This window comes from Trachurus trachurus (assembly GCF_905171665.1).
Source record: "Trachurus trachurus genome assembly, chromosome: 4".
Taxonomy (NCBI): domain Eukaryota; kingdom Metazoa; phylum Chordata; class Actinopteri; order Carangiformes; family Carangidae; genus Trachurus; species Trachurus trachurus.
Window position 1 is genome coordinate 35,119,800 of NC_139898.1, and position 23,002 is coordinate 35,142,801.

The 23,002-nt window shown below is 44.0% G+C and overlaps 1 protein-coding gene across 1 annotated transcript in view; it reads right to left on the bottom strand.

Annotated features, from left to right (window-relative positions):
* The window catches only part of orc1 (origin recognition complex, subunit 1), a gene marked incomplete at both ends in the record, with an annotated part of 69,295 nt that overhangs the window by 8,248 nt on the left and 38,045 nt on the right, over positions 1 to 23,002 (bottom strand). Inside the window, 5 exons of the mRNA XM_083970039.1 lie at positions 584 to 733; positions 2,444 to 2,551; positions 8,247 to 8,418; positions 9,552 to 9,653; positions 10,109 to 10,215. Coding sequence (XP_083826165.1) covers positions 584 to 733; positions 2,444 to 2,551; positions 8,247 to 8,418; positions 9,552 to 9,653; positions 10,109 to 10,215 — 639 coding nt within the window. The remainder of the gene's footprint in view (positions 1 to 583; positions 734 to 2,443; positions 2,552 to 8,246; positions 8,419 to 9,551; positions 9,654 to 10,108; positions 10,216 to 23,002) is intronic.

Consider the following 23,002-nt stretch of genomic DNA (forward strand, 5'->3'; position numbering starts at 1 on the left):
CAATACCAGAGGGACATTACATACGAGCAGCATGGAGGTATCTGGATGTTTTTTGGTGTGTCTTTTTGTTATGAAGACAGTTGGTATCCATTTGCAACCGTTATATGGACATGCACTGCTACGCCGAGACCCCCTGTAACTCAGAGAAGCCACGGAGGACTCTGAAACTTCTCCCAGCCCTTAGTCCACATGAGGGGGAGGAGATAATAATGAGGGAAATTTTCAATTTTGGGTGAACTATCCCTTTAACTCTGTTCTCAAGTGAGAAACTGTTTTTTTTTTTTTAATAAAGTAGCCTAATGAATTTAGAAGGCTCTCTGTCTGACTCATTAGGCTGTTTCTCTTTGTCGTTAGCACTTCTTGTCTCTGTTTCCATCTGATATCCATAGATACACCTGTCACATTACCATTATTACAGAGCTTTTTCCTTTAAATGATTAATGTAATTGCACACTGTCCCTTATTAAACTAATAAACTAAACTAAGAACATGGGTTGGTTTGTTTTAACTGAATAAGTATGGAGCATCATGTCTATGTGCTGGTGTCTGTAGTGGACCGCTGTGCTGCTGTGACGGTACTGACCAGTCTGCTGGCCACCCTGTTGATCATGATCCTCTCTGGAAGGTCCATGGTGTTGGCGATGGTCAGCACCACCAGGCGGGCGTGGCGCCGCGTCGGCCAGTCGAACAGGTTGTACATCACGTTCTGCTTCCTGGTCCACAGCAGGTCCAGCTGCAGGGGGAGGACAAACACACACAACTAACCTTTTAAAAACGTAGCCCATAATGTAAGCTGCTGCTGCTGCTGCAAAAAAACCAACAATGATGGGACAATGACAAGGAGCATGAACAAGCAAAACTGTAAAATTCGAAGACGCAGGACAACATTTGGTCAATCATCCCTTTCAGTGCTGGGTACACACCTTTTCCAATTCTTTACCACCAGATATCAAATCCCAAACAGAACTAAAGATGTTTAGTGCTAGAGCTAAACATTGGCTTCAGCAGCAGCAGAAATGTGAACATTAACTTCTCTCAAGTCACTGTCAATACAGCATTTTACTAATGTTTAATGTATTTAATTTGTGCAATTTCTTAATCTAAACTTTGTAGCTGTGTTTATTTATTCATGATATCTATTCACTGTATTATTCACTGTATTTGTATTATTGCACTTATTGTAACGGTATTCAGTATCTTTTATCCTTCTCTAGCCTGACCAGGGACAAAGACTGCATATTAGCTGAAGCTACAGACGTCTTGTATGCATCGCATTTTTCATTCTTTGTGGCAATGTTGTATGTATCGTCCCTGCTAAATGAACATTAAAATAAAAAAAAACAAATCTCTAGAATTACTCTAAGAGCTTTTGTAATAGGAACTTGGGCATTTTAAAATGTTTAACACACGGCCTGAAATTCGCTGCGGGATTGCAGGTTATCGTGCATAATTTAACCGATTCCCTCAAATCTAACACTCAAAATGCAGGAAATTCTCGCGCACATTTCAAACCAGCCAAGCACTGGTACACACCACAGGAGCACTGCGTCAGGCGGTCAGACTTATAAATGCAACACACACATCTTTGTTTACATAGTATAAGGAGCCTACTGAATAATGTTAGATGTTTTTTTTCTTCTTGCCGATGTTATAAAACATCTGGCTTGACAGGGAAAACCCTGTAACACTGAGTTTGCTAACTGAGTATTATACCTCAGCATGTGATAAATAAAACTTTGAACTGCTGTGTCGTTGCAGCATCATTTATATCTGAAGCTTAACATATAATATAGGGTTAGAGAAGAGGGAGCCACTAAAACAAAGACTGTAGATGCAGCTCCAGAAGCCCTGTAACATATTTTGTATCATGATGACTTAGCTTTTATAGATATATATCTATAAAAGCTAAGTCATCATCATTTGTGTCTGTGTCTTCTGTGTTTTACATGTTGGGAGACGCAGATGGAAATCAGCTGTCCCTTAAAGGGATAGTTCAACATTTAGTCAACATTTAGTTGACAGACAGAGTTGTTTTAGAGGGAAAATTCATGCAAAATCACTGATGCACGTTGCCTTCAGGGACAGTTTTTCATCAACAGTCTCTGTATTTCCCTCTAAAACAACTCTGTGTGGTAACGTTGTGTTATTATCTCATAGCGTGGTGAATGTGCAGCTCACAACTTGTCCACCAGAGCGTTGTGGAGTTGTTGGATTGTGTATTTGATGAGTTTGATGATGAGGGAAACCAAGAAATCCCATAATGAGCCTCCGTAGCGAAGCTCTGAGCAGCTCACGGCTCTGCTCCGCCGTTCTAAAAACAGCTTGCACCGACAATTAAAGGTAACGAACCTACTGCTATGACTATAGGGATTATGGCAATGGGCCAATTAGACTAAAATGTTGAACTATCCCTTTAATAAAGCAGCTACAGTGTGTCAATGACCTCGTCCACCAGCAGCACCGTGGTCTCCTTCCTCGGCGCCGCGTTGCTGAAGCGTTTCTCCAGCAGAGCGGCGGCGTGGTCCGGCGTCGCCTTCTGACCCGTCAGCTTCTGCACACGGAAAAAAACACACGTCCAGTTAAAACATTTAACATTTAACTAGAGCTGTCAGTCGACTCAGATGTTTAATCGCCATTAATCTCATCAATGTCATAGTTAACTCACATTTTCATCTATGCTAAATGTCCCCTGAATGATCTTTTAATACTCTTATCCACGTGGAGAAGTGGAGAGGCTTCAGTTTAGTTTCAGTTTATTCTGGACATGTTATAATAAGTAAATACAGTAATGGACAGATATAACAAATAAATACTGTACTTTACAAAGACAACACATGAAAAAATTAAATATAATGTCCGAAAAGGAGTGGGAACAAGTCAAACTTATTTACTCCCACCCCCTATTATGCAAATGTTTTCTATTGAAATCAATGTAGTGTTGCATTTCACACCTTGTCACTTTGAGTACCGTAGTTATTCACACCTGAAGCAAAATCTCACGCAACGTAACACTGACTGTCAATCAGCAAAAAACACAGTGTCACAAACTGCTGCTTTTGTGACCGCAGAATGGTCAAGAGAGAGAGCGAGAGAAGGAGAGGATGCTTAGTTCAGAGGCTGGAAGTTTCCACTCATCTGATGAGAAAGATTATGAAAAAAAGACGAGAGAGTTCAGACTTCAGCCTGCACAGACCACAGACTGCAGTGACAGATGTGCAGACGGACCAGATCACAGCTGTTTCTTTAGTTTCGTCTCTGCACTTAAACCCGAGCTGCTGCTTCTCTACCGAAGAACTCTGACGAGTCAAACTGTAGGATGTGTTGATGTGAAAGTGGTCTCTTCATTTTTTCCAGAGCTGTACAAATGTTTCTTATAAAAGCATCTCTACATGTATGACAGTCATTCTTCTCTTTTCTTTTTTAAACACCAACACAAACACAACTCATTCTACTTAATGAGACGCTGATGAAGATTATAAAAACCACTGCTGGGATTAAACATTGACATTATCATCACCAACACTGACTTATAAACTCTTCCTGAGTTCAAATATTCTTGCTGTGTTGTTTAGGAATAAATATGAACATGTTTTCTTTGCATTAAGGTCTGAAAAGACTTGATATTTTTGTTATTTAGACTAGTTTAGTCATTAGCCAATAAAAGCTCTAAATGACAACATTTTTTTTTCAATTTTGGGAGAAATGTTGTCGATAGTTGATAGAATAAACCAAAAAAAATTTAATTTAATTTTACTCAAACACATACCTATAAATAGTAGAACGCCCGCACTGGGCTGGAGATTAAGTTCGATCTTTTGCCTCTTTAACAGTATTTTAATACACCATACATACAGGCTGTAGAACAGTTGATAGCAAGTTTTTAAAGCTATCTAAAGAAATGGGATGATCCAGTTTCAGACAGTTTTGTAGGTTATTCCACTTTTGGGAGGCATAGAACTGAAAGGCTGAAAGGTCTTCCCTAATTCTGTCCTGATACTGGGAATTTGTAAAACCAAGGAATCCTGCGAACGAGTGCAAGTTACAAACTCTAAGTGAGATTAAGCTGGTAAAAAAATAAGATAAACAGGTAAAATTACAAGTAAAGCTTTGTAAATAAAAACCATGCAATGTTGTTCCCTCTAGCCTTGTTATAAAGAACACAGTGATGGGTTGGGAACACATCTCCAGTGATAAAACAAAGAGCAGAATGATAAAGTGCATCCAGGGGTTTCAATGTAGAGAGAGAGCAGCATGCATGTAAATGTAGAGTTTTATTCAGTCAACAAAACCTGTTCACCCGCTGGCTTTAATCAACTTCCCTTGTTCTTTGTTAGTTTTTTAGTATGTTTTTATTTGAACTTGTATTTTGAGTATTTTCAACTTTTTATTGCACTCTCCGCACTTTCTCTTTTTCTCTTTTATGTATTGTGTGTGTGTATGTATTACAAGTACAAAGCAGCTGATACGACGCCACTTGCCCAAGACAAATTTCCCTTCCGGGACAAATAAAGTTTATTTGATTTGATTTGATTTGAGAAGACAGACATGGCCCAAGCACGGCTGCAGGACACGACTGGCTTCATCCTCCTTAAACGGGCCTTATAGTACTATTATACTGCTGCTGACATCAAACTAAGTCATCACTAGGGATGAGCGAGTACAGCATTATCTGTATCTGTATCTGTATCTGTTAACCATATGAATTATCTGTATCTGTATCTGTACTCGGAGTGGGCGGGGCCTAAGCCGGAAGTGGGCGGGGTTTAACCCAGAAGTGGGTCGGGTTGTCTTGAAATGGGCGAGGCTTTAACCGGTATGTTATTTTAAGCATGCAATTGATATGGGTTGATCAGAAATTGTTATAGTTATTGCTGATTAGAAAACTGTTTACAGGACAATACAACACATGCGGTTGCAATTATTAAGGAAAATGTAATGAACAAGAGTTTTCATACTCAACAACTTTTTTTTTTAACTTTAAATTTTTTTTAATGATCAGTGGGATTTTTCCTTTTTTTTTTTATTTTATTTCCACACCAGGTGTGTGTGTGTGTGAGTAGCCTAAGAGAGAGACAGAGACAGCTGAGTGTCAGCTACTCTCTGTATCACTCATTATTCTGTATCACTGATCATGAGAGAGAGAGGAGGGGGGAGAGAGTGTAGCTTCATTTGTTATTTATACCACTACTATTTTTTATGAAATACAGCAAGAAAGTGTCAGACACTCAGTGCGTGAAGTTAAAAAAAACTGGTTAGAGCCAGCTGACGGTTCAAACAAAAAAAAAAAACTCCGACGACCGGCAGAGAGAGGGAGAGAGAGAGAGAGAGAGAGAGAGAGAGAGCGTGTGGGAAAAAAAAAAAAATCTCCGACAGGCAGAGACGCAACGCGAGTCGGCACCACGTCTGAACGAACCCACGTTTACCAGAACTCTACTGGTTAATAAGTAAGTAACTGAAGTAATAACAAAGCTGAAGCTGAAGAAACCCTAAACGTTAAGGGAAAAGACCGGCGAACCTGAGTGACTGAGGGAGAGACAGAGAGAGACAGACAGCTGTCAGCTGTTCTGTGTGTGAGTGATCAGAGGGACACAGCAACACACCTGCATGTGTGTAGGGGAGGGGCTGTAGCCTATCACAGAACGCTGACACAATCAGCTATCCAATGAGGATATTCATTCAATCTTTTCTTTTTTTTTTTTCCCCCCGAGCACAGATATTGACTCGTATTACTCGTTTAATACTCGTACTCTGCAAAAGTGCTCTATCCGTACCGGATACTCGTTTCAGCCGAGTATCCGGCTCAACTCTAGTCATCACTAATGGAATTTCTGACGTGTTCATTGTTGTTGATGACATCGTGCTCCCTCTCCCTCCGTCTCCCTCCACCGTCTGCACCGTTCATCTGAGGATCTCTGAGTCTAGTGCAAAACGCTTTGCTCAGATTAAATAGAGGGTTTCCCCGTCCATGACTCATCGTAACACAAGCTCCTCACTGACAGCCCAGCCGGCTCATAAAAGGTGAAACTGGGAATCATTGTGTTCTCTTTGCTCCAGGCGGCTGATTGTTATCACACCAAACTCATACCATGGCTGCCTGAAGTCTTTAATTCTCTTTTTTTTCAGCTGTTTATTTTTCATTAAGGGGGGCTCACTCTCTCACACTCTTAAAAACGCATCAACGGGACATGGTGTTCAGTGCCACAATAGCATTAGGGATGAAGGAATTTTTTTTAAATATTACGATTTGCCCTTGGCACTTTGTAACGTCGACCAGAGGGAAGATGTTCAAACTCCCTATTGAGTGGATGAGACGGATCATTGCTATGTTGACAGCTTTTTTCCTCAGCACTTCCTCGTACATACAACTTAATGGTTTCTGTCTTGTCCCTATGATGTTTGAGGCTCGGTTTACTATTCTCTGCAGCTGCTTCTTCCTTTAATGTTTAGATTACTGTACCACGTTGCCATGTTGAAAGTTAAGATCAGGAAGATTTATGACTCACAAAGGGTTAACTGGCTCCACCGTTACCTTCCATCCACATGCAGCACTCTGTCTTTATCTCTCCGTCTTTATCTCTCTGTGTCTTTAATTCAACTGGCTTCATTGACAGGACATACTGTACATTGTACATATTGCCAAAGCAGGCGTCTGGAATAAAAATAATAATAATAATCATAACAATTAAGGAAAACGGCGTCTGTAGTGTTAAAACCGTCTGTTTGTCTCAGTCTGCTGCTGATTCATTACTCTGACTCTTCCTCTAGCAGGACGGGCTGCTTCTCCTCCTTTAGTTATTGATTCAAATGTTGTGAAATGTGTTTCTCTAATTAGGGATCTAACCCCCAAGGGCGTTGCCACGGTATTATATAGACATTGGGGGGCGACCAAATGACAAAGAAGATGCAGAGTTTCACACGGGATTTGACGTTTGATGTTTACTATTTATAACAGTAAATCAACAGCATTCCCGGTTGTTAATCAAGCACAATGAGCTCAGTGAGCCAGGTAGCGCCACTGCTACTGAGTCTTCATTCATCACCATCATCATCTGTGACTAACATGTGATGTTGCAACGATGTGAAAACAAGCTTTTCAGCGCTGCAGCCACAAACAGCTGATTGTCTCCTCTCTCCTGCACAATAAGCTTAGTGCTTAATGCTTAGAAGGCTTCTACCAAGGGTTAGGCTTTTTCCTGCGTGGCGGCCGCCGCGCCAGAGGATTTGTACTTTATTAGAGTTCTTTGGTACTTATTACTCTACTTGAATACATTTCCAAGACAAATATTAGTACTTTTACTGGAGTGAATTAGTAGTACGGCTGAAAAGTACTGGTTACTTTCAGGTCTTTGTCTAAAATCCTATTGGACACAAGCTGTGTTTGTCAGAGAAGGAAACCCTGACCCCTAAAAGCAGCACATCAGTGCAGCTGCTTTCAAAGAGTTCATTCTCACTAACAAGAGTTAAAAGCTCCTTACATTCATTTACAAACAATTAGAGTCATTCATTGATGTGGAGAATAAGACATTTACTCTGACTCTGACTTTACCGTATGAAGTTGAATGACATCACTGTTGTTAATGGGACAGTGAGCGCACAACACGGTTCAATCATCTGACAGAGGTTTGTCACGTTGTCGCTCCCTGAACTCATGATCCTCTCACCATCAGCGCTTCCAAGTTTGTTTTTGTTGACACGAGATATTCACACACCTAACTCACACACACCAAAATGACATGTGAGGACAATCAGCTGTTTGTGGCTGCAGCGCTGAAAAGCTTGTGTTTGGAGTGAAGCCACATCGTTGCAACATCACATGTTGGTCACAGATGAAGACTCAGTGGCGCTACCTGGCTCACTGAGCTCATTGTGTTTGATTGTCAGTGTTGGGAAAGTTCACTTTCTACATGAACTAGTACAAAGTTCAGTTCACAACTTTTAAAATGAACTAGTTCTTCTTCTTTTTTCTTTTCCAATATGTTGCTACAAGCTGTTATTTTTCAAAAGTATTGCCCTCAGCCCACATCGAACCACAGACAGCTATTATTGTAGCAGTTTTAACCAGTATTAGTTATAGTTACTACTTTACTTTCCCCCAAAAGTAACTGAGTTACAACGTGACAAATACCAGAGTCCAGTGTGTGTATGTTTGTAGCCTATTTGTGAGCACACACACACGCACATACACAACTGAGGGGCAGAAGCGCGGAGAAATAAGCGTCTGATGTGAACAGGAGGCCGCGGCTCACCTGCAGGATCTGCACGTAGGCCTGATGAGGGTCGGTCATCTTCATCCCGTTGATCTCGATGAAGTGGAACGGCGGGACCTCGTCCGCGTCGGCCGCGTGCTGCAGGCAGCGCATCACCTCGTGCACCGTGGCCGTCTTCCCCGTGCCGGGAACGCCCGAGATGTACATGCACCTGAGGGAAGACGACACCACAACACAACAACAACACAACAGCTGGTCAGTGTCGGTGTGTGAGGGTGAGTTTGCTCTTTTTTTCTTTTTTTTCACCTTTATTTAAAGGGACAACCAGGAGTTTCTCCATCAGCAGAACGAAAAATTCCGCGACAATAAAAAAGTCTCATATTAATGTGGATGAATCTACGTTACCACTTGTTAATGGTCCATTTTAGATAAATCTATGGTTTTCAGGGTTCCTACAGCTTAAGCCAAGTTAAATTTAAGACTTTTTAAGACTTTTTTAAAGCCACTTGAAATGAAATTTAAGACCGACTTCATAATAAACACAAATGCAGAAAAAAGAAGAAAAAAAAAACACCACATCAATTCCATAGGGTTAGGGACAATTAATACCCACTTTCCTATGTGATCCAAGGTAAAGTGACTGTTACATGAACATTGGATTGTGTCTCTTTCCAGCTGTCCTTTCAAAATAAATGCATAAAAAGTCTGTAAAAAAAGAAAACTCTGACTCGGGAGCTGGAGGCGGTGAGAAATTTAGCGTTGACGGCCGCCACTAACTTCTCTATGTCAGAATGTTACCAATTATTTTGAGATTTGAGACTAATTACAACCATAAAATACCACTCACCATGTGTTAACATTTTTAAGACTTTTGAAAAATGTATTTAAGACATTTTAATGCCAATTAAGGCCTTGTTTTTAGATTAATGAATTCAATGCCTTTTAAGACTTTTTTAGGATCAGTAAGAACCCTGGTTTTGTCTCTATGGTTATTTTGTTATTATTAGTGGTGGTGGAAATGCTGGGCGAGCCGACCAGCGTTTCTTTACTTTCGGTTTCGTGGCGAGTCATGAGAATAACGCCGCCGAATCTCCGTTTATGGTGGGAACTACGACGGTATGTGATCGTCTTCCAACCTCTGACTTTAATTCTTGATGAATGAAAACATGAGTCTGTCTTGCGCCGGTCAAAGAATTTCACGGTGCGGAGGCTCATAAATGTAGTGTGGAAACACTTCACTTTTACAAAACTCCTCATTGTCCCTTTAACTTTAGAGAATAGCATTTTTTTTCTTTTTCTTTTCTGATTGGCTGTTTTAGGTCTTTGCCGGCGCTGTGGTCTCACCCTCCGGTGCCGTCGATGATCTTACTCTCCACGAAGCTGTAGATGTCCTGGAACTCCTGCTCCCGGCACGGCAGCGACTCGGGCACCGACGACACGTGCAGCCTGAACACACACACATATCTTTTTTTATTTCGTGCCACAGTTTTATGACTGCACAACTTGTTCAGAGTGATAGAAAAAAACATAAAAATAGCTTGAAGAATACTCAATTTTGTGAAAAAAAAAGTCAAATTTGAGAAAAAAAAACGTATAAAAGAAAAGAACAGAAACTAAATCTAAAAGAAAAGGTAAAAAGTGAAAATTTGAGAAGAAAGACAAAAAATCGGAGATGAAAAATTCCAATAAATGAAAAAAAAGAAGAGAAAGACTCAAAAACGTTTGTAAGAAAAGGAAAAAACATCAAAAAAATTCAACAAATTTGCAAAAAAATCAAAATAAACTAATAATCCGTCTTCCATGTTAAAATGTTTTTTATGTTGTGACATCACGGGGGGCGTGGCCTGTGTGAGTGACATCATAGGGGGGCGTGGCCTGTTGAGTGACATCACGTATCTCACCTGGCTCTAGCCTCCTCCAGGACGTTGCCGGGCTGTCGGGCCGGCAGCGAGCGGCTGGGAATGCTGGGAGTGGCGTGCCGGGGCGTCCGCGGCGTTCCAGGCGCAGTCTGGTGGAAAAAAAATTAATCGCAATTAATTCCAGAAAATTGTGAGATTAATTAGTTAATTTAGTTAGTTAGTTAATCTATTGACAGCCCTGATCACTTCCTCTTGTAGTGGCTTGGGTGATTTACAGACACATAGAAGTTTTAACTGCCCCGCTAAGCCAGACCGCAGTCACTACGCGAAAATTAGAAATAGATTTTTTTTTTGTGAAATTGAACTTGTCAATAAATGTTTTATCTTGTGTAACATTTTCAGCGGTCAATGTTGCTCAGTTTTAGAGATATGAGGTATGAAAAACTGCAGTAACTACAAAATCACTCTGGAAACTGAGCCAGACCTGTACTCCAGCTGCAGTTACTGCTCTATTACACAGCTAGCCAGTTACGGTAGCTAGCTAACATTAGCTTCGGCAGGTTAGCACAAGCAATAACACTTCAGCTAAACACTGGACATTAAATGTTAGCTCACTAAAGTTTGTACGGTCAAATTATTAATCATTTTTGAGGTTGTCAAAGTTAGTAATGAAGTAATGAAAGCTGGAAGGAAACAACAACATTGTAGTTACTGCACTTTGCCTCAGCATTACCTGTTTATTGTGTAAGGAAATCTGGCAGCAGAGCGCAGTAGCCTAACTGCTTTTTAGGGGTAAAATGTAAAATATGTGGTCATATATTTATTTGCATGAATATTACTTAATGAAAACCTGTCAAATCTGTGTATTTTCACTAATCTACCTACAACACATTCGGAAGGCAAATCAAAAAAAGCAATTTTTCTCAGTTTCACTGTTCACGTAGTTAACTGCGGTCTGGCTTAGCAGGGCATTAGAGCTTTCAATACCAGTGGGGGAAATTTGGGGGGATTTTTTTTATTCATATGAACAAAGACTTTTCAAACCAGAAGCCGCCACAGCCTCACATCTTCCTCGCTGTGGTCACGGCGCTCAATGCAATAACACGTACAAAACCCACCACATCCTCACACTAACTAAAAAACTAAAAAACTCCCCATCATTGTGTATATGCTGCTCTGTCCTTGTGGTCTGGTAGAAGTGAGCAAAACTACGACTATGACTATAACCCTATGAATTTAAAATTTAAGATGTAAAAAAAATGTAGAAACATTTAGTTAAAGGGACAACCAGGAGTTTCTCCATCGGCAGAACGAAAAATTCCGCGACAATAAAAAATTATGCATATTAATGTGGATGAATCTCCGTTACCACTTGTTAATGGTCCATTTTAGATAAATCTATGGTTTTGTCTCTATGGTTATTTTGTTATTATTAGTGGTGGTGGAAATGCTGGGCGAGCCGACCAGCGTTTCTTTACTTTCGGTTTCGTGGCGAGTCATGAGAATAACGCCGCCGAATCTCCGTTTATGGTGGGAACTACGACGGTATGTGATCGTCTTCCAACCTCTGACTTTAATTCTTGATGAGTCAGTGTTTCCCCTACCAACGAGAGCCCCCGCTAGGCCAAAAAAAATTTATATGGCAAAAAATAAGCGACATATATGGGCTGGGACGATATGCTTTTCTCCCGATTTGATTCTTCTATGATTTTTTTGGATGGCGATTCGATTTAAATTGCGATTCTACGATATTGCAGATTCTCTCTATGATTTTTAGTCTTTAGCATTTTTAACATTTATCTGCACACAAACACTGTAGGAGCCTATAAATTAACATACTCCATTATAAAGTGAACTTAAACCCTTTTCAAAACCTGGACTCTCTGGATGTAAAAAAGGCGAACAAATGCACATTGCACAATATGTAAAAAAATCGATTTAAAATCGTCAAAAAAGATATTTATGCGAATCGATTTTTTCTCCCACCCCTAATGGAGGGTGTAACTGCTACTGGTCAAATAATGTGAAACAGCATTAGATGGGGCAAGTAGATTTGAGAAGTACTTGCCCGACAGGACAAGTAGGAAAAAACCTTAACGTCAGACCCTGATGTGGGCCTCCTTTATATTTAATAGAGGGGGGGTACGTGCTGTCCCACGTGCCTCGTCTGTTCAGGGTTTTTCCGTGGGTACCACCGGGCCTAAAAAAAACTTCTAGGGGAAACACTGTTAATGAAAACATGAGTCTGTCTTGCGCCGGTCAAAGAATTTCACGGTGCGGAGGCTCATAAATGTAGTGTGGAAACACTTCGCTTTTACAAAACTCCTGGTTGTCCCTTTAAAGCAAAGAACAGATCGTTACCAGAACATTTACAAAGCTTGTTTAAATTGGAGGAAGAGGATAAAACAGACTGAAGCTTGATTTTAAACATACACTACATTTACAAGGTTAAGCTTAAAACAAATGTGTAAAAGTATGGCATTCACAAAGCAAGGAACTGAAAAGTTGTACAAGTATGTCTCAGTAAGAAAATGTTTAAAAAAGAAAAGATAAGCGTCTACAAAAAAGAAGAAAGAGAAAAAGAAGGGAAAAAAAAGAAAAGATAGATAGAGGAGTGGTGTCCACTGCTATTTTGTCTGTTTTCTGGTCATTACTATGTTTCATCATCTTTAATATTTTGAAACAGAGAATAATATTGGTGTTGAAGTAAGACAATGTAACTATAACAACAGAGAGGGGCAGCTACTATAAGGTTTCTTCACCCTGCTCCTTTTCATTCATGGTGAAAATGTGTACATTATGTAAATATGTGCAACCATGTGAAGAATGTAAATCATGAATGAAATAAATCGAAATGAAAATAAATTATTATTATCATTATTATTAGGCCCGAGCGGCGAGTAGCACTCGCCGGAGGGACTATTGAAATCGTACTGTTTATTATTAGGCCCGAGCGGCGAGTAGCACTCGCCGGAGGGACTATTGAAATCGCGCTGTTTATTATTATTAGGGCCCGAGCCTGTGACAACGTCCCAGGGAGGACCCTATTGTAATTCGACATGCACATTAGCCAACGTGCCAGCCGACGAGTAACAACAAGTAAGCAAGCAAGTAACCAAGTACTGCATAGACCTGGCGCAAAATATCCCAGATATCGTACTGTTTATTATTATTATTATTAGGGCCCGAGCGGCGACTGCTGTCGCCCAGCGAAAGCCCTATTGTTTCTGCTTTGTTTATTATTAGGGCCCGAGCGACGATGTCGGCGAAGGCCCTATTGTTTCTGCTATGTTTATTATTATTATTATTATTATATTCTCCCTAAAATCGCATTTTTGGGGGCTTCAACATGCCCCAAAACGCGTATATTTTGGCATGCACATCAGGACTCGCGAAAAATTTGATATTTTAAAGTCGTTGGAAATGGGCGTGGCCAAATGCCTCTATAGCGCCCCCTACAAAATTTCAAAACATCAGCCCCTCCTTTGCGTTTCACCTACATGCATGAAATTTGGTGGGCTTATAGAACATGGCAAGACACACAAAAAAGCCTCTTAATGTCATGGTGAAATCACAACAGGAAGTCGGCCATTTTGATTTGAACTTTTGACCTGTTTGATCTAACTTCTCCTACAGATTTTGTCCGATTGACTTCAAATTGGCTAGAGACCATCGAAATGCCACTCTGATCAAAAGTTGTGCTCCGCAGGTCTCTAGGTCAAAGGGCGTGGCTTCTGGGGCCTTGAGGATTTTGGCGACTTTTCGTTTGCTCGCCATTTCACCTTCGAACAGCTCTCACGCCCACATACTTTATCCGATCAGCTTCAAACTTGCTGGACATGATGTTGGCTCCGCCCTGAACGTCCCGATATATTAATTTCCTACGTCACTCATAGCGCCCCCCGGTGGTAACAGGAAGTGGCCAGGTTTTACCTTAACGTGTACTGATGCCACATAGTTGACCCCATCAACTTCATTCCACTTCTAAAACATGCAGACTAAGGTTGTGAAGCTACATCATGAACGCTGTGAAGCTACGAGTAATGGCGACCGTGTGGCGATGCGGTGACCATTCCTCGCCATTAAAATACGTTTGGCTTTATGATGCCTTTAATGAACTCGTATCAACATGAAAATTGGTACACAGGTCCAGGGTCACGACCTCAACGTCTCCATATGCTCATAGGCGATCTCACTCATGTTGCCCCCTAGTGGAAACAGGAAGTGGCATATTTTACATCAACATTGTCCGATTTCCACGAAACTTCACATGTGTGATGAGGGGCTGACCCTGAACGCACCTGCACGCATCTCATTACTGCCCCCTAGTGGACGAACCTTTAACTGCTCATAACTCCCTCATGCTTTGTCCGATTTCCACGAAACTTCACATGTGTGATGAGGGACTGACCCTGAACACACCTGCACGCATCCCATTACTGCCCCCTGGTGGACGAACCTTTAACTGCTCATAACTCCCTCATGCTTTGTCCGATTCACTCCAAACTTCACACGAGCGATGAGGGGCGGCCCCTGAACGCACCAGACCACATGCGGTGACTGCCCCCTGGTGGATGAACGAAACATTGCATTTTTTGCCTCCTTCCGGGTTTTTTTCTGCATTTCTGCTCCGCGCCACGGCCCCGGCGTGCCTCAGGCCCCGCGGTGGCATGGGCGAGCGAGGGCCCGCCATCGCCGCTTGCGGCTTTAATTATTAGGGCCCGAGCGGCGACTGCTGTCGCCCAGCGAAAGCCCTATTGTTTCTGCTATGTTTATTATTATTATTATATTCTCCCTAAAATCGCCTTTTTGGGGGCTTTAACATGCCCCAAAACGCGTAAATTTTGGCATGCACATCCGACCTCGCGAAAATTTTGATATTTTGAAGTCGTTAAAAATGGGCGTGGCCAAATGCCTCTATAGCGCCCCCTAGAAATTTTAAAAAACCCCTCCCCATAGGGGTTTTTTTGGAGTTGGAACATGAAAATCGGTACACATGTGTAAGTTGCCAAGACGGACAAAAAAGCCTCTTAATGTCATGGTGAAATCACAACAGGAAGTCGGCCATTTTGATTTGAAATTTTGACCTGTTTGATCTAACTCCTCCGAGGGATTTCGTCCGATTGACTTCAAATTGGCTAGAGACCACCGAGATGCCACTCTGATCAAAAGTTGTGCTCCGCAGGTCTCTAGGTCAAAGGGCGTGGCTTCTGGGGCCTTGAGGATTTTGGCGACTTTTCGTTTGCTCGCCATTTCACCTTCGAACAGCTCTAACGCCCACATACTTTATCCGATCAGCTTCAAACTTGCTGGACATAATGATGGCTCCGCCCTGAACGTCCCGATATATTAATTTCCTACGTCACTCATAGCGCCCCCCGGTGGTAACAGGAAGTGACCAGGTTTTACCTTAACGTGTACTGATGCCACATAGTTGACCCCATCAACTTCATTCCACTTCTAAAACATGCAGACTAAGGTGGTGAAGCTACATCATGAACGCTGTGAAGCTACGAGTAATGGCGTCCGTGTGGCGACGCGGCGACCATTCCTCGCCATTAAAATACGTTTGGCTTTATGATGGCTTTAATGAACTCGTATCAACATGAAAATTGGTACACAGGTCCAGGGTCACGACCTCAACGTCTCCATATGCTCATATGTGATCTCACTCATGTGGCCCCCTAGTGGAAACAGGAAGTGGCATATTTTACATCAACATTGTCCGATTTCCACGAAACTTCACATGTGTGATGAGGGACTGACCCTGAACACACCTGCACGCATCCCATTACTGCCCCCTAGTGGACGAACCTTTAACAGCTCATAACTCCCTCATGCTTTGTCCGATTTCCAAGAAACTTCACATGTGTGATGAGGGACTGACCCTGAACACACCTGCACGCATACCATTACTGCCCCCTAGTGGACGAACCTTTAACAGCTCATAACTCCCTCATGCTTTGTCCGATTTCCACGAAACTTCACATGTGTGATGAGGGACTGACCCTGAACACACCTGCACGCATCCCATTACTGCCCCCTGGTGGATGAACCATCAACTCATCATAACTCCTTCATGCTTTTTCCGATTTGCTCGAAACTTCACGTGTGTGATGAAAGTCCGCCCCTGAGCTCATCTGCCTACATCTGCTTACCGCCCCCTGGTGGATGAACGAAATATTGCGTTTTTTTGCTCCTACCAGGGTTTTTCTCCCTTCTCACCACAGCCCCGCGTGCCTCAGGCCCCGCGGTGGCGCGGAGTCGCGAGGGCCCGATCATCGCCGCTTGCGGCTTTAATTATTATTATTATTATTATTATTATATTCTCCCTAAAATCGCATTTTTGGGGGCTTCAACATGCCCCAAAACGCGTATATTTTGGCATGCACATCAGGACTCGCGAAAAATTTGATATTTTAAAGTCGTTGGAAATGGGCGTGGCCAAATGCCTCTATAGCGCCCCCTACAAAATTTCAAAACATCAGCCCCTCCTTTGCGTTTCACCTACATGCATGAAATTTGGTGGGCTTATAGAACATGGCAAGACACACAAAAAAGCCTCTTAATGTCATGGTGAAATCACAACAGGAAGTCGGCCATTTTGATTTGAACTTTTGACCTGTTTGATCTAACTTCTCCTACAGATTTTGTCCGATTGACTTCAAATTGGCTAGAGACCATCGAATTGCCACTCTGATCAAAAGTTGTGCTCCGCAGGTCTCTAGGTCAAAGGGCGTGGCTTCTGGGGCCTTGAGGATTTTGGCGACTTTTCGTTTGCTCGCCATTTCACCTTCGAACAGCTCTCACACCCACATACTTTATCCGATCAACTTCAAACTTGCTGGACATGATGTTGGCTCCGCCCTGAACGCCCGGATATATTAATTTCCTACGTCACTCATAGCGCCCCCCGGTGGTAACAGGAAGTGGCCAGGTTTTACCTTAACGTGTACTGATGCCACATAGTTGACCCCATCAACTTCATTCCACTTCTAAAACATGCAGACTAAGGTGGTGAAGCTACATCATGAACGCTGTGAAGCTACGAGTAATGGCGACCGTGTGGCGATGCGGTGACCATTCCTCGCCATTAAAATACGTTTGGCTTTATGATGCCTTTAATGAACTCGTATCAACATGAAAATTGGTACACAGGTCCAGGGTCACGACCTCAACGTCTCCATATGCTCATAGGCGATCTCACTCATGTTGCCCCCTAGTGGAAACAGGAAGTGGCATATTTTACATCAACATTGTCCGATTTCCACGAAACTTCACATGTGTGATGAGGGACTGACCCTGAACACACCTGCACGCATCCCATTACTGCCCCCTAGTGGATGAACCATTAACTGCTCATAACTCCCTCATGCTTTGTCCGATTCACTCCAAACTTCACATGTGTGATGAGGGACTGACCCTGAACACACCTGCACGCATCCCATTACTGCCCCCTAGTGGATGAACCATCAACTCATCATAACTCCTTCATGCTTTTTCCGATTTGCTCGAAACTTCACGTGTGTGATGAAGGTCCGCCCCTGAGCTCATCTGCCTACATCTGGTTACCGCCCCCTGGTGGATGAACGAAATATTGCGTTTTTTTGCTCCTGCCAGGGTTTTTCTCCCTTCTCACCACAGCCCCCGCGTGCCTCAGGCCCCGCGGTGGCGCGGAGTCGGAGGCTGGGCGACTAGCAGTTGCCGCTCGGGCCCGATCATCGCCGCTTGCGGCTTTAATTATTATTATTATTCTTCCGAACATGTTTTCGCCAATAAGACCCCCTATCCAATGCGAGAAACGGATGAAATTTGGCATACGCGTTCAGTCTGGCAAAAAATTTGATAATTTGAACACCTTCAGTGTGCGCGCAGTGTAATGGCGCAACAGCGCCCCCTTGAAATTTTGATTTGATCAGCCCCGCCACACCGTTGCACTTACATGCATGAAATTTGGTGGGGTTATAGAACATGGGAAGACACACGAAAAATCCTCTTATAGCCACGCCCTATACCCAACCGGAAGTCGGCCATTTTGGATTGAAATTTTGACCTATTTGACCGAACCCCTCCTACAGATTTCGTCCGATTGACTTCAAATTGGCTATGGACCATCGAGACGCCATGCTGATCTTATCTTGTGAACTACATGTCTGTAGGTCAAAGGGCGTGTCTGCTATGATGCGATACATTTTGGCGACTGTTTGTGTTCGGCGCCGTTTCACTTCAAACGGCTCTCACGCCGACATACTTGATCGTAGCCGCTTCAAACTTTGTGGACATGATGATGGGTCCTTCCTGAACAATCTGACATATTAACTTACCACGTTACTCATAGCGCCCCCCGGTGGTAACAGGAAGTCTACACAGATTACACTTACATGAATTAATCGTACATAGTTCACCCCAGATACTTCGTTCCACTTCTGATACATGTGAAACAAATCGGTGAAGGTACATTACGTACGCTTTGAGGCTACGGCTAATTGCCCCCGTGTGGCGGCGCCACGTATTGCGGTCCATCAGAAATGAACTCCTCCTAGGGGTTTCGCCCGATCGGCTTCATATTCGCTACACATCATCCTCAGACCGCCCTGATTACAGCTTGTGCTCTGCAGGTCGGTAGGTCAAAGGGCGTGGCCACTGTGGCCGCCGCCATTTCTGATGCCTCGCCATGCATACACGGGCTGCTCTAACTCCCATGTACTTCGTCCGAACTGCTTCAAAATTTATGTACGTGATCAGACACCCGCCCTCTACACCTCCATTTGATCGTACGCGACCTCGCTCAAGTCGCCCCCTTGTGGACACAGGAAATGCCATATTTTACATCGACATTGTCCGATTTGCTCGAAACTTCACATGTGTGATGAGGTCACGACCCTGAACGCAACGACCCACATCCCGTTACTGCCCCCTGGTGGACGAACTGTAAACTTGCCGTAACTCCATCGTACATTGTCCGATTTTCTCGAAATTTCACGTGTTTGATGAGGGAACAACCCTCTACTAGCTGCCGACGTCCGGTGGCGCGCGGGGGTTTCGAAGAGCGCCCCGGGGGTGGCGGGGACCGGGGGGTCGTGTGAGCGAGACGCCGAGTGGCGTGGAACGAGGGCCCGTCATAGCCGCTTGCGGCTTTAATTATTATTATTATTATTATTATTCTTCTCCGCCTTCAAACCCCAATTTGGCCCCTTTCCCCAACTCGAAAATGCGTGAACTTTTTGCCGGACGTCCGGCTTCTTCCGAAATTCGATATTTTGTGCTGCTCGCGCATGTCCGACGCGAAATGGCGAAATAGCGCCCCCTACAAAGTTCAAAAAAGCCCATAGGGAATTCGGGTCACTTTGGCGTAGACGGACGAAATTCGGTACACATATGTACCATACCCAGATATACAAAAAAGCCTCTTAATGTCATGGTGAAATGTCAACAGGAAGTCGGCCATTTTGAATTGGTCGTTTTTGGCGCCAAATTAACACGTCCAAAACGATTCGCTCGACACGCTCCAAATTTGATAGACAACATCGTCAGACCTAGCTGAGCTTATCTTGTGCTCCGCAGGTCTGTAGCTCAAAGGGGTTGGCCTCTGGCGTGCCCCGAAGTTTGGCGACTGTTTCGGTGCTCGCCATGTAAATACGATTGGCTCTCATGCCCACATACTTGATCGTAGACGCTTCAAACTTGGTGCAAAAATCTATGGCGAGACCCTGAACGATCCGACATATTATTTGCCTACGTCGCTCATAGCGCCCCCCGGTGGTAACAGGAAGTGAACTAAAATTCATTAAAAATACATAGTTGACCCCATCAACTTCATTCCACTTCTAAAACATGCAGAACCAGTTGGTGAAGCTACATTATGAAGACTGTGAAGCTACGAGTAATGGCGTCCCTGTGGGGGCGTGGCTACCATCAATTCCTCGCCATGAAAATACGTTTGGCTTTTTGATGGCTTTAATGAACTCGTATCATCATGAAAATTGATAGACAGGTCCAGGGTGGAGACCTCTTCCATCTGATAGGGGTGTCGCTCATGTGGCCCCCTAGTGGAAACCGGAAGTGCCATTTTTTGCATCAACATTGTCCGATTTCCACGAAACTTCACATGTGTGATGAGGGGCTGACCCTGAACACACCTGCACGCAACCCATTACTGCCCCCTAGTGGACGAACCTTTAACTGCTCATAACTCCCTCATGCTTTGTCCGATTTCCACGAAACTTCACATGTGTGATGAGGGACTGACCCTGAACACACCTGCACGCATCCCATTACTGCCCCCTGGTGGACGAACCTTTAACTGCTCATAACTCCCTCATGCTTTGTCCGATTCACTCCAAACTTCACACAAGTGATGAGGGGCGGCCCCTGAACGCACCAGACCACATGCGGTGACTGCCCCCTGGTGGATGAACGAAACATTGCATTTTTGGCCTCCTTCTGGGTTTTTTCTCCATTTCTGCTCCGCGCCACAGCGTGCCTCAGGCCCCGCGGTGGCATGGGCAGCGAGGGCCGCCATCGCCGCTTGCGGCTTTAATTAGGCCCGAGCGGCGAGTAGCACTCGCCGGAGGGACTATTGAAATCGCGCTGTTTATTAGGGCCCGAGCGGCGACTGCAAGTCGCCCAGCGAAAGCCCTATTGTTATTGCTCTGTTTATTATTATTCTTTCATTCTTTTTCTCTCAAAAGGATCGCATTTTTGGAGGCTTCAACATGTCCCAAAACGCGTAAATTTTGGCATGCACATCAGGACTGGCGAAAAATTTGATATTTTAAAGTTGTTGGAAATGGGCGTGGCCAAATGGCTAAATAGCGCCCCCTAGAAAATTTCAAAACATCAGCCCCGCCTTTGTGTGTCACCTAGACGCATGAAATTTGGTGGGCTTATAGAACATGGCAAGACACACAAAAAAGCCTCTTATGTCATGGTGAAATCACAACAGGAAGTCGGCCATTTTGATTTGAATTTTTGACCTGTTTGATCTATCTTCTCCTAGGGATTTTGTCCGATTGACTTCAAATTGGCTGGAGACCACCGAGATGCCACTCTGATCAAAAGTTGTGCTCCGCAGGTCTCTAGGTCAAAGGGCGTGGCTTCTGGGGCCTTGAGGATTTTGGCGACTTTTCGTTTCCTCGCCATTTCACCTTCGAACAGCTCTAACACCCACATACTTTATCTGATCAGCTTCAAACTTGCTGGACATGATGACGGCTCCGTCCTGAACGTCCCCATATATTATTTTCCTACGTCACTCATAGCGCCCCCCGGTGGTAACAGGAAGTGGCCAGGTTTTCCTTTAACGCGTACAGATGGCACATAGTTGACCCCATCAACTTCATTCCACTTCTAAAACATGCAGACTAAGGTGGTGAAGCTACATCATGAACGCTGTGAAGCTACGAGTAATGGCGACCGTGTGGCGACGCGGCGACCATTCCTCGCCATGAAAATACGTTTGCCCTTTTGATGGCTTTATTGAACTCGTATCATCATGAAAATTGGTACACAGGTCCAGGGTCACGACCTCAACGTCTCCATATGCTCATAGGCGATCTCACTCATGTAGCCCCCTAGTGGAAACCGGAAGTGCCATTTTTTGCATTAACATTGTCCGATTTCCACGAAACTTCACATGTGTGATGAGGGGCTGACCCTGAACACACCTGCACGCATCCCATTACTGCCCCCTAGTGGACGGACCTTTAACTGCTCATAACTCCCTCATGCTTTGTCCGATTCACTCCAAACTTCACACGAGTGATGAGGGGCGGCCCCTGAACGCACCAGACCACATGCGGTGACCGCCCCCTGGTGGATGAACGAAACATTGCATTTTTGGCCTCCTTCCGGGTTTTTTCTCCATTTCTGCTCCGCGCCCCGGCGTGCCTCAGGCCCCGCGGTGGCATGGGAGAGCGAGGGCCCGCCATCGCCGCTTGCGGCTTTAATTATTATTATTATTCTTCCGCGACAACATGCCCCAATTTCGCCCCTTTCCCCAACTCGAAAATGCGTGAACGTTTTGCCGGACGTCCGTCCGGATCCGACATTCGATATTTTGTGCTGCTCGCGCATGTCCGACGCGAAATGGCGAAATAGCGCCCCCTACAAAGTTCAAAAAAGCCCATAGGGAATTCGGGTCACTTTGGCGTAGACGGACGAAATTCGGTACACATATGTACCATACCCAGATATACAAAAAAGCCTCTTAATGTCATGGTGAAATGTCAACAGGAAGTCGGCCATTTTGAATTGGTCGTTTTTGGCGCCAAATTAACTCGTCCAAAACGATTCGCCCGACACGCTCCAAATTTGATAGACAACATCGTCAGACCTAGCTGAGCTTATCTTGTGCTCCGCAGGTCTGTAGCTCAAAGGGGTTGGCCTCTGGCGTGCCCCGAAGTTTGGCGACTGTTTCGGTGCTCGCCATGTAAATACGATTGGCTCTCATGCCCACATACTTGATCGTAGACGCTTCAAACTTGGTGCAAAAATCTATGGCGAGACCCTGAACGATCCGACATATTATTTGCCTACGTCGCTCATAGCGCCCCCCGGTGGTAACAGGAAGTGAACTAAAATTCATTAAAAATACATAGTTGACCAAATCGACTTCGTTCCACTTCTAATACATGCAGACCCGGATGGTGAAGCTACATCATCAACGCTTTGACCCTACGAGCAACCGCGTCCGTGTGCCGCCGCGGCGAATGTGTATCTTCCCAATTTAAATTACGTTTGCCTTTCACGTGCACATACTTCGTCGTAGCCACTTGAAATTCAAAGGACATGACGTTGGCTCCGCCCTGAACGTTTTGATGTATCGACTTCCTGCCTGGCTCATAGCGCCCCCCGGTGGTAACAGGAAGTACGCAAAAATTCATTAAAAATACATAGTTGACCCCATCAACTTCATTCCACTTCTAAAACATGCAG